Source organism: Pseudochaenichthys georgianus, chromosome 6 (genome assembly GCF_902827115.2).
Source record: "Pseudochaenichthys georgianus chromosome 6, fPseGeo1.2, whole genome shotgun sequence".
Classification (NCBI taxonomy): Eukaryota; Metazoa; Chordata; class Actinopteri; order Perciformes; family Channichthyidae; genus Pseudochaenichthys; species Pseudochaenichthys georgianus.
Genome location: NC_047508.1, coordinates 32,545,028 through 32,556,539, shown reverse-complemented (window position 1 = coordinate 32,556,539; position 11,512 = coordinate 32,545,028). Strand labels below are relative to the sequence as shown.

General features: G+C 39.9%; 1 protein-coding gene across 1 annotated transcript in view; it reads right to left on the bottom strand.

Annotated features, from left to right (window-relative positions):
- Positions 1–2,438: 2,438 nt before the first annotated feature.
- Positions 2,439–11,512, bottom strand: part of LOC117448268 (alpha-2-macroglobulin-P-like) — a 28,978-nt gene continuing 19,904 nt past the window's right edge. Inside the window, exons 25-36 of the mRNA XM_034085477.2 lie at positions 11,279–11,360; positions 9,650–9,806; positions 8,754–8,828; positions 7,955–8,123; positions 6,951–7,147; positions 5,894–6,109; positions 5,088–5,206; positions 4,296–4,386; positions 4,080–4,148; positions 3,832–3,937; positions 3,099–3,138; positions 2,439–2,956 (exon numbers count right to left, since the gene is read on the bottom strand). Coding sequence (XP_033941368.1) covers positions 2,953–2,956; positions 3,099–3,138; positions 3,832–3,937; positions 4,080–4,148; positions 4,296–4,386; positions 5,088–5,206; positions 5,894–6,109; positions 6,951–7,147; positions 7,955–8,123; positions 8,754–8,828; positions 9,650–9,806; positions 11,279–11,360 — 1,325 coding nt within the window. The 3' untranslated portion in view covers positions 2,439–2,952. The remainder of the gene's footprint in view (positions 2,957–3,098; positions 3,139–3,831; positions 3,938–4,079; positions 4,149–4,295; positions 4,387–5,087; positions 5,207–5,893; positions 6,110–6,950; positions 7,148–7,954; positions 8,124–8,753; positions 8,829–9,649; positions 9,807–11,278; positions 11,361–11,512) is intronic.

The window sequence follows — 11,512 nt, the reverse complement described above, 5'->3', positions numbered from 1 at the left end:
GAACTTCCAAAAAGTCTAAAATGATAATATTATACATGTTAACCCCGTTCACAGGTGTTTGTGTGCTTGGTAGCTTAGCTTGTTACTTATTAGCCAGCTAAGGACGTAACCCTTTATGCATACATATACATTTTAGTTTATGATTCAGCCTTGGGTAAGACTTTTATAGTCTATGGCTATGACGCCCATAATGCTAAACGGGAGCAAATGTTAATAGGGGACCCAATTATCCCAGTGGTGGCCGCCGGAGCTAACGGAGCAGCAGGGGGCTAGCTCCAGCCGGCGTCCCGGAGCTAGCCCACTGTGGCTCTGTTAGGTCCGGGCGGTGGAGTCCGTCGTTATAACTGGATATCAAGGAATGCAGCGAAACCAGAGCGAAACACAGACTTGGTTCGCCTGCTGTAGTATTAGCTAAATAAATTATGTTGAACAAGGCTTATTAAGCTGAACATCGCCACAATTGTTCTGCTATGTATCGGTACTTCTTTTCATAACGTGTGAATGACAAGCATTAAGAATAACAAAATATAGCTAATTCTCTTGCAGATGAATGTAACGTTTATATAGGGGAACTACACTGTTAGCAGTAACTTGGTATGCATGTATTTCATGTTCGCTTAGCTTCTTAGCCTGAGCTAGCTCTGTTTACTTCCAGTTCCGAGGCAGCACTAGGTCCCGCCTCGGCTCCGCCTCCCTTATTTGGAGCAGGCGGGATTAGACTCTGACGTTGCTGTCAAGCCGTTAGTGGCCGAGTCCGCCTACTAACGGTATGTCCACACGTGATTAAAACCGGGGATATTTTCAGTTTTGCGGTCAAAACATCATTAACATATCCAATTTTCTTCACTGTTAAAGAAAAAATGGGGACAATTCTGGTTCAATTTAATTTGAACATTTTAACTGTTGGATACAAACAGAAGGACGATAGCTCATATATGAGACTTCCAAGGTCTTCCATTTTGAAACTGTACATCAGATTGTCCAGATTCTCTCGAGTGATTAGATGGGGTGTCCTGCTATCACCCTGAAGTGAAATAAGTATTTTATTGACTTTGAATGACTCTTTGATTATGGACAGTTCCATTAAATAATAATCAAAATATAGATGGACAATAGATCTCATGAGATTTTAACAAAATAGCATAGGCCTACATTTTAAATTGTGCTTCAGAAAGTAATGTTATTTTATAATGTGGTAGTTATACGTAGTTTGTTTAAATTATTATTGATCACATTATATAGTACATATTTCTTAATTTAAGCTCCAACATGAATATGTTTGGTGAGTTTTTTAGGTATATTTGTTATTGAGTAAAAGCTTTTATTTTGAAGGTAGTTTTTCCAGGCCTCTACTGTAATTCGCACACCGCAATACAACGTGCGGGCTGGCTTGACTGTGTTTTCCGAAGTGGGGGCTGGGTTGACCACAGTCTGTTTACCCAGTGTTTCCTGACATGAAACGTTTTATTTCACCTTCCTATGGTATATTAAAAAACGGGGCCATTTCTGGGGACAGTTTCAACCGGGGACAGGCCAATACAAACGGGGACGTCTGTCCCCGGAAAACGGGGACGTCTGGTCACCCTATGCTAAATCATGTCTGTTGATAGTAGCTGGTATATACATTACTGTTGTAATCTATGTCGAGAAGAAAGGAAACTCAATATACTGTAAAGAGGATGCCTGAATGAAAAAAATAATATTACTATTGAAATGAAACAGTGTTATATGAAAAAGACAATTTGTACTTATTTTTGTCATTTTAGAAATGTTATTGTTGATCAGTTACATTGCAAATTGTATGGTAGTGATGTATCAATCTTTTTTTATTTACTGGTACAGCAGAACACACAGTATAACACACCACACTCACCAACAACTGTCTCTCAGAAATTAAATCCTGGATGCAAACAAATTAACTGAACAGCGTCAAATCAGATATTATCATAATCGGACCCACATCCCGCACCAACACCACCCAGAACTTCAACCTCACCCTTGACAACGCCACACTCACCCCCTCTACTCATATTCGCAACCTTGGAGTAATTTTTGACAGCCAGCTCAAATTCGATAAACACATACCACATCACCAGGACTGCCTTCTTCGATCCTCCGCCCCTCACTCTCCTTCCCGGCTGATGAAACCCTCATCCACGCATTCATCACTTCAAGAGTGGATTACTGTAACAGCATCCTGTATGGCTCATCATCCAACATTCTAAATAAACTGCAATATATCCAGAACTGCGCTGCCCACCTCCTCACCCACACCCGCTCCAGAGACCACATCACTCCCGTCCTTCACAACCTGCACTGGCTCCCTGTCCGTCAACGAATACACTTCAAAATCCTTCTGCTAACACACAAAGTTCTCAACGACCAGCCCCCCCCCCCCTACCTCACCGACCTGATCCACCACCACACCCCTTCCCGCAGCCTTCGTTCATCAGAAGCGAACCTCCTTTCTATCCCCACACGAACCAAGCTCCGAACCTGGGGGTACAGAGCCTTCTCCATCGCTGACCCCACCCTCCGGAACTCCCTTCCACAACACATCAGAGACTGCATCGACACCCCCACCTTCAAAACACTGACCAAAACACACCTCTTCAGACTGGCTTTTAATTTGTGAATTATGTTGTGTTGCTGTTTTAATATTGTTGTTATTCTATTATAATGTGTTGCTGTTGTAATATTTTTGTATTGTATTATATCTCGTTTTATCACCACTGTAAAGCGTCTTTGAGCACCTGAAAAGGCGCTTGGAAATTAAATGTATTATTATCATATTTGTTCCTAAAAAGGTGGAATTCACTCAATAAAACAAAGCTAAAAGAGTTAAAAGGAGTCAAAACAAATGAAGACAGTCTAAGAAAAAAAATCAACATCTAGAAGTTTCTTTCTCCGACGCATTGATTCTGCCAAGTGAGTTACAGCTCGTTGATGACATCACCTGGAAGAGAAAACGTTGTGTTATTTACCTGTGGACTACACATTTACCGTTTCAATACGACACTTACAGAAACCCTAGTTTGGGTTCCACTTGGCACAACAGTAAGAATGAAGTTATCACAGATCTTAACAATGTTACTTACTCTGCACAGGGGGAGCTGTACTCAGTGACCGCCTCATCGCCTGCAAATATCAACACAAACATCAGAAACAGGGTGAGTAATACGAGGGAGGAAATACTGTGTCGTTGTATGGAAGCCATGAGAAGTTAGTAATAAAATGTTTAATTTGTTTTCCCTTTGCTGTTTTTATGACTTAGGAAAACCTTTGCTAGGAAAATGTTTTACGTTCCTATTTCTCATTTTATCTGTGACAGAAGTCTTACCAGATGAAATTAAAAGTTGGCCAGGATAAAACATTTTTAGGATGTGTTGTTGTTATTCTTATTTTGGGCTCAAGAGGCAGGAAGTGAACCATATGAATCAGACATGTTTCCTTTCAGGTATATGCTCCCTGTTTTTAGAGTTCTTGGAAAAAAACTCAGGTTAAAGAAAACACGAGTGCTTTTAGTTAAAAGATCTGTTTATGGATCGAAAAAGATGAAAAATCGTCTTAATTTCCACCTCGTTTTCACAAATGAGAACATTTTAATATGATTTATCTTTGAAAGATTTTCATAGCATACATTTTCTATAAAGTGTTCTTGTCTCATAAAGACAGGCGAGAAAACAATATAAATCCAAACTATAAAATGGATCACAAGGGGAACAAATTATAAATAATAAATCTTGCCTCTCAGGGCTTCCGTACATTTAGTTAACTTAAAGAAACTGAGCATCACATACATTACAAACTAAGTAACCATGAAGCTCTTACTTGTCTGGTAGTAATCGTAGACTTTGACCACAGCTGGTTTCAGATTCCTGACAGGAACATCCTCCTCCAGTGTCACACTGTATATCAGCGTCTCATCCTTTTTCAACTGCAACCACAAAAGAACAAACTCATACTTTACTATTTACTTTATCACAAGCTCTGCACACAGGTCGTAATGGTTTAAATACATGATATAAAATAAAGGATTAATTCATGCATATCTGAGGCACACAGTTGGTGCTTCCTACCCCGTCTAAGTAGATGTTGATGTATCCTTCGTCCAGATCCACACGCTTCACTGAGCGGTCGCTCTTCAGCTAAAAATAAGCACAGAACACACAGCCATCAGTATACACCAATATAAAATATATATTATGTAGTATGAATTTGCTACAGTCTAGTACTGCACAGACTACATGTGTATTAAAGTATCTAAACATGTGCTATTCAGTGGAAGAACTTACCAGCTCCAGGGAGCTCTTATCCAGAATGTATCCAGACAGCAGCTTGATGTTGATGATCACCATGTTGGTTTCCTCTCTCCTGCCCTGGTACCTGCACACACACACACACACACACACACACACACACACACACACACACACACACACACACACACACACACACACACACACACACACACACACACACACACACACACACACACACACACACACACACACACACACACACACACACACACACACACACACACACACACACACACACACACACACACACACACACACACACACACACACACACACACACACACACACACACACACACACACGATAACTAACTATAACTAATTATTTGATCCCCTGCAAATGTTTTAAGTTTGCCCACTTTTTGACACACACAATATCAAAAAGAAAATCCAGAAATTGACATTAAATAAAAGATAAACATGCTGTGTGAAATAAGTATTTGATCCCCTTGCAAAACATGTCCCATGGTGGAGAGGTTTGAATCTGATTGATTGATTCTGTGGACAGGTGGCCAGGGGATCAAATACTTATTTCCCACAGCAAATACATTTATTTCTCTTATATGATGTACATTTCTGGATTTTCTTTTTGATATTCTGTTTTTCATTAGTAAAATAAACCTACCATTAAAATGATAGACTGTTCATTTACTTGTAAGTGGGTGAATTTACAAAATCGGCAAGGGATCAAATTATTATTTCCTTCACTGTATTACTGAAACTAAAAGGTTTCCAATCTCTATTACAGCTAACACACACACTGTACCTGACATGCACAAAGAGGATGAGCTGGGGCCTGCTGATGTTGCACTTGGTCTTGGTGTTAGTGGTGATGTTGAAGGCAGAGAAGTCGGGGGGAGGGGGGATGTTGTAGTGCATGGAAATCTGAGAGAGAGGTCATCACAGTCAATACACAGGACAAAGGAACAATACGCTTTGATCAAATATTTCAGTAACTTAAAATAAAAAACACATCTGTAGCATTACAATATCATATACTGCTTTTACTTCTTAGTTTATGTCAATTTTAGCCCTTTGTGTCGTGAGGCTCTTCTTTTTCTCGTCTTTCGAGACCCCCGTACCAAGACCCCAGTACCCAAGTGAGCCGGACACTCATGCAAATATTCGTAGTGGCCAAACTGTGGTTCTACAACTTCTGCATCATTGGGCCCAATATTACTTTTCCCCATTGACTTACATTGGGAAAGAGATGTCTGTAAATCAGCAGATCATTTAAAAATAAATAAATAAACAAACCAGTATAGCCCATATTTGAATCAATAGGGTTTTAAAATGAAATGTGTAAATTCGCTAAAACCTGAATTCAGTTTGATTTTCTCTCTCCATTCTACTGAGCAGAGAGGGAGATCGGGGGCGGGGCTTAAGGAGAACTCAAGTGTGCATGCTCTATGAGCGTACATCCGGGCACTTTGCTCTCGACAGGCGGGCATGATGGGTCATTTGGGACTTTTGCTCTCGAGAGCATCAGACCATTTGGGCTCCATGCGCCACTCTCATAGGAATGAAGGAGGACGCAGTATCCAGTTCTCTTTATACACCCATGCCCCGTACCTGTGCCAGGACGCAGCTCTTGCCCTGGGCCCTGATGGTGTATTCTCCGGGGATCTCGCTCAGCTTCTGCTCCTGGTACAGCAGCCTGTTGCTCTGATCCACCCTGAACTCTGTGTTCAGGCCTCCCAGCGAGGTCACCGTCACCGTCGTGCTGCCCTCCGCGCTGTAGGTGGCCGCGCCGTACTTAGCCAGGGCCTGGAGGGCCACCACGGTGTCCTGAGGGACGGAGGGGTTACAGGAGGAACAGAAATGTTGGTTTGAAGGTGTTTTAAATGTAACCTTAAAATATGTTTTATCGAGATCTACACTACATCAGGATTACATGTTAAAAACAAACAAGTTATAGGATGAAGTGTTTGTTTTTCTGGAGTCTGTGGGAAGAGAAACAAACTGACCTGGGATTGTCAGGAAGAAATGGAAGAGGTACTCAGAATTTATACTTTTTGTTGTTGTTTATACTATAAGTAAAAGCAGTGATACTCAATTGTAAAAATACTCTGTTACAAGTAAAAGTCCTGCATTCAAGATCTTACTTAAGTATATTTTGATCCCAATATGTTTGTATCCAAGGTGTTAAATGGTGACTGATAGTAATCATTTTGTATACTGCTGCTGAATATCTTAACCTATATTAGTTTATAATGTGTGTGTTCAAGTAACTAGTAACTTAAGCTGTCAGATAAATAGAGAGGAGTAAAAAGTACCACGTCTGCTTCGAGTAGAAAACTCAGGTAAAGTAAAAGTACCTGTCATCAGGTCAACATTTTGAGAAACCCCTCAAAATAGTAGTACAGTATATGTCTAGGGTTTTATAACGGGCACCTGGTCTGTGGGTGTTTTACCTTAAGTATTATAGTTGAGTGGTCACTCATTAGGAGGGTGCCATCATTGCAAGCATTAACAGATTTTTAGCAAGATTAATATACTAATTACTATTTTTGTATGCAATTGTTGCCTCACTTATCTCTCTCTAGACAACAGCTGATTTTTACGTTGCTACGCCAGGTGTCACTAAGAAGAGTTTTCCCATAAGCCACCTGTGTGTGATGTGTGTTACCTGTGTGGAAGAGAAGCCCCCGTACGGGTTCTGCTGCTGGACCAGCCAGCGCACGATGCTGGAGGAGTAATCCAGGCCAAAGTCTGGCAGGGCCGGACCGGAGAGCAGAGCCAGCAGGACGTAGGAGGTCATCTCCACCTCCAGAGAGTCCGGGCCTTTCCCAGAAGCCCCGGCTCTGTGCCAGTGACGGGAGCCACCTGTCAATCAGAACAGTGGATTCATCCTTTAGAAGGTAAGCAATGACCGACCCTGTGCACTAGCTCGGTGTGCTAGGCTTTGTAAGAGAACTTGTAATCGTCATTTGGCAATGTTTTTTAAATTAAGGTGGATAATCCTTAATGGAGGCTGAACTGCATGTTCTAAAAACTAAAAGCATTCATGTTTTCTTCAAGGTGAGTTTTGATTTCTCGTTGCACTTCAAACAGAAGCTATATTGTCGATTCTATGTCTTTCTTGTGACTACAAATGCATTTTAATCTGCGCTTATCTGTTCAGTCTTATTGCCTCTTATGGCTAAAATCTGTATTAAAACAACAACAATATCCTGACAAAAAATAAATCGATTATTCCAACATTTAATTTGTAACAGTTTATTTCTTAAAGATAAATGTTATTTTTTTTCAACTGCCTTCATTGCTTGAAAAAACTGCTTTCAGTGCACAGAGTTCAGGCTTTCCACTTTAACTAAAATGTCACTTACGTTTAACAATTACTTTCAATCTGACGTAAAGGAATATTAAAGTAGTTAAAGAGAAATATGAATGTGTTCAAGGCTTACACTACAACATCTGCTTCCTTTCAGCACTTCCATTTGAACAGTTATGCTGATTTCGTTCAATATTGAATTGCTATTTGAACTTCGCAGTTTTTTGAATACTATGTCATGCTACAAATTCAGCTTTAGTAAAACATTTTGATGTCTCACTTTCTCATTGATATGAGACAGTGTTGTCAGAGGTCTAGCATTAACTGAGGTTCAGATGTTGCTGATTCCACCGTCTTACCCTGCGTGTTGGACTTCTGGTTCAGGTAAGTGATGAGTTTGATCCTCGTCTCCTCGTCTCCAGCCAGAGTGAAGGTGTAGGACAGCAGCGCGGTGGTGTACAGGTTTTCTTCTAGCTGGGAGTCCACTGATGCCTTCAGACAGCTCAGGCACCTCTGCACAACGGGGTCCTGTCACACACCCAGCACCCACACAGAGGAAACAATGAGCAGCAGAATATAAAGGAGGGAGAGAACTGTATCAACCACAACAATGAACCATATTCATTTTGTATACGAATTTGAAGTCATTTGAACGGAAATATTCAACCACAGCCTATTTCAAGATGAAGAGTCAAAAAGAACACAAACACACATCTCTGAAAGAACACTTTAAGTAATAGAATTTACTTTTTCCCCTGTTAATTATTTACAATAAGATATTCCTTTTTAAATGACAAGTTGCCACATTTGTGTTGAATTAAAGAGAAATCCACACTAAGAAATATACAAAGTTAGACACAAATAAACACCTGTGTATTTTGGATGTTTTGCTCTCAAAATGGTCTGAAAGAGGAGAAGTTATGGGAGCAAATAGCCCAAAGTTTAATATTTACCAGGGCATGAAAACCATTTTTAGTGTTTGACCTAATAATTAATCTAAAGGATCCAGGTTGCAGAATATTTACAGTAAATGTATCATTGTTGCAGTACAAGCACTTATCAGACGACCATCATATGATGACATTTAAAATCAGGAATGCAACAGGTGGATATCAACAATGAAAGTTCATCAGAGTTCGAGTTGTGACCGAGACTCACGAAGGTGTTTGTGTCGAGCTCCAGCATGGCAGCTGTGATGTAGGCCGTCAGAGACACATCGTCACTCACTCCTCCCTGTTAGAAACATCACAGGAGGAACAGTCAGAAAACACACTTGTATTCATGTCACTGTCAAAACAAGTTGCTATTGCGGTTATGTTGAATAGAATATTTACTTTCTAGGATCCTGCAAAAGCTGCACTAAACAGGTGTGGGATTCTTTACACTCAACACTATTTTATTTAACGGAGTAAACCCTTTTCTATCTACAACATTACATTTGATTGGGCCAGAAGAAAACCGGGGCTGCAGTTCTTTATAACAACAAACCTTATCTCATTTGCATCCAAAGTAAACCCCCTGCTTGTGATGAAAGTGAGAAGGGTTACGGTATTTAAAGTGTGTGTGTGTGTGTGTGTGTGTGTGTGTGTGTGTGTGTGTGTGTGTGTGTGTGTGTGTGTGTGAGACTGAGAATAATCCGTCGCTCAACACAGTCATCAGCTGACATTGACAATGATCTATTTTCAGAGCTTTTTATCCAATACAACTACTTTCCAAAACACATAGGTACCGGCATCTGCCACACATCTTTCATTTATTTTGGTGTTAGTTGGCTTCATGAAATGTTGTAGTTGGATAGGCTAGAAATAATCAGTTTGGGATATCTCCTCTGCTGTTAGGGTGTGCTGCTTGCAGGCAGGCCTGGGGCTATCATCCCTCCCTGCACACAGCTCTCAGAGACAACATGCAATGTTCTCCTCACATTGAATTAATTCTCTGGTTTATGTCTTATAGGAAGAAAATCACCCACGCAGAGCTCTAAACGACTAAAGGCAGATGATGTGAAACCCTATATTCCCAGCTAAAATGTCCAAGTTTCAGACTGATGTCGTCACCTTCATTTCGTTGTGGAAGAGTTTCCCCACAGATTGGATGCAGCCGTCAGGCCGCTGGAGCTTGGAGAGCCAGCTCCGGGCTTCTTGAATGTGCTTGTCTTCCACAAAGATGTACGGTTTCGCCCCGCCAAAGGACTTCATCACGAAAGAGGTCAGCCTGGAAGGATACAAACACAAAGTCTTTATAAACAAATCCAACCAAGTGGGCCTGTGTTCAGTTACCCCCACATGAACCCTTCCTCGGAGCCCAGAATAACGATGGGAAATAAAATATCCACATATTATATTCTGATTAATGCTGTACATAGATTCAAAAATGTAATTGTGGTGATCACAATAATAATCTGTGATTAATCACATTAATTTAAATATTAGTATTTACTTGGAATGTTTGGGGGGGGATAAAACAAATACACGTGTGGTTATAATAAAGAAATGCAAGTGGTAAGAGGGTTTTTCACTTTAATACAACATGATTTCTGAATTGTTGCCAGGAAGTTCGACAACTTCCCGACACTCTAAACATCGGGAGCATTAATGTGGTAATGTGACATCCCTAATTTTAATGTTGTATTTCAGATGTAATGCGTCAAGAAATGTTCACAATAATAGATACATTACATTACTAAGCATTTTGTCTTTCTTAACAGTATTGGTCAACCCTGCTAATCTTTACATTGACCAAATTGTCTGTTAAAGGCGATTATTGCCATGTTGTCATATACTCAAAAAACATTCCCGCAGCTGTATTTCCAAGAGTAATGAAAACAAATCTACACATAACCAAATGTGCAAATGTTCATATAAGATGCTGATAACAGTAGCTTGGAAAGAAATCTATAATAAAATTCATTTGACTATAGTAAGCCCTTTTTTTCAAGTGTATTAGACCATTCCACCCAATCTCTGTTTGGAATTCTAATTCAATTAAACACTTGAGAGCCCTACTTCCTGCTCACCACAAACACACACCCACACCTCACTGACAAAAAGGGGAAAATCCACGTTTAAAAAAGAAATGTGGAAAATTGCAAGGTCTAGTATTCTTTTGTGTATTATGCTCTGCCCAGAAAAAGGCCTCTTTACTGGGGACTCCCAACAAAAGGCCAGTGAAAGCTCCCTCAAACTCACACTGTCCCAACATTTCCTATTCTCCTTTCCAACTGTGCTTTCTGTATCGGTGAAATTAAAAACACATAATTTGTATTATTATTATTTTTGTATTATATAAATTATATTTATTATTTGTATTAATGTTACTATTTTGTCTTATTCCTAAATATTTCATCTAATTTACTTTGCACCTTTCAAATGTATTTTCTTTCAATTTGGTTGTTATTTCTTTGTACAGCCGTCTTGGTTTTTTAATAATTTAAAATGTATAAATGACACATCATAGAACAGAATATGTATTTTAAAATAGTAATGATAAAAATGCCTCTTCTAATTAAAACAGTTGTATTGTGCTATATCCCAACAAAAAATAAATTACAAAATAAGGCACAAAAGATCTTATTTAAAATATATGACACTGGTTTTGCCATCAGCTGTTAACAAATATAGAATTACAAGTCATTAGCTTTATCCTAATCATCATGACGTTACAGATGTTGAGGAGGGGTTACTGACCAGGTGTTTCCAGATATATCGCTGTTCCCGAAGGCGCTGTAGGAGCCGTCGTCGTGCTTGTAGTTAAGCTCCCTCTGATATCCTGCAACAATCACACACACATTTACGAAAAAGTCAGCTTTGCAGACAGACAAAAACAAAAGAAGAAGAGTGCTGGGGGGCTACACTGGTGAGGCCCAGTTGTTTCACATGCTGGTGAGACGATGATACAATCCCAGCAGGCTGCTTTAAATA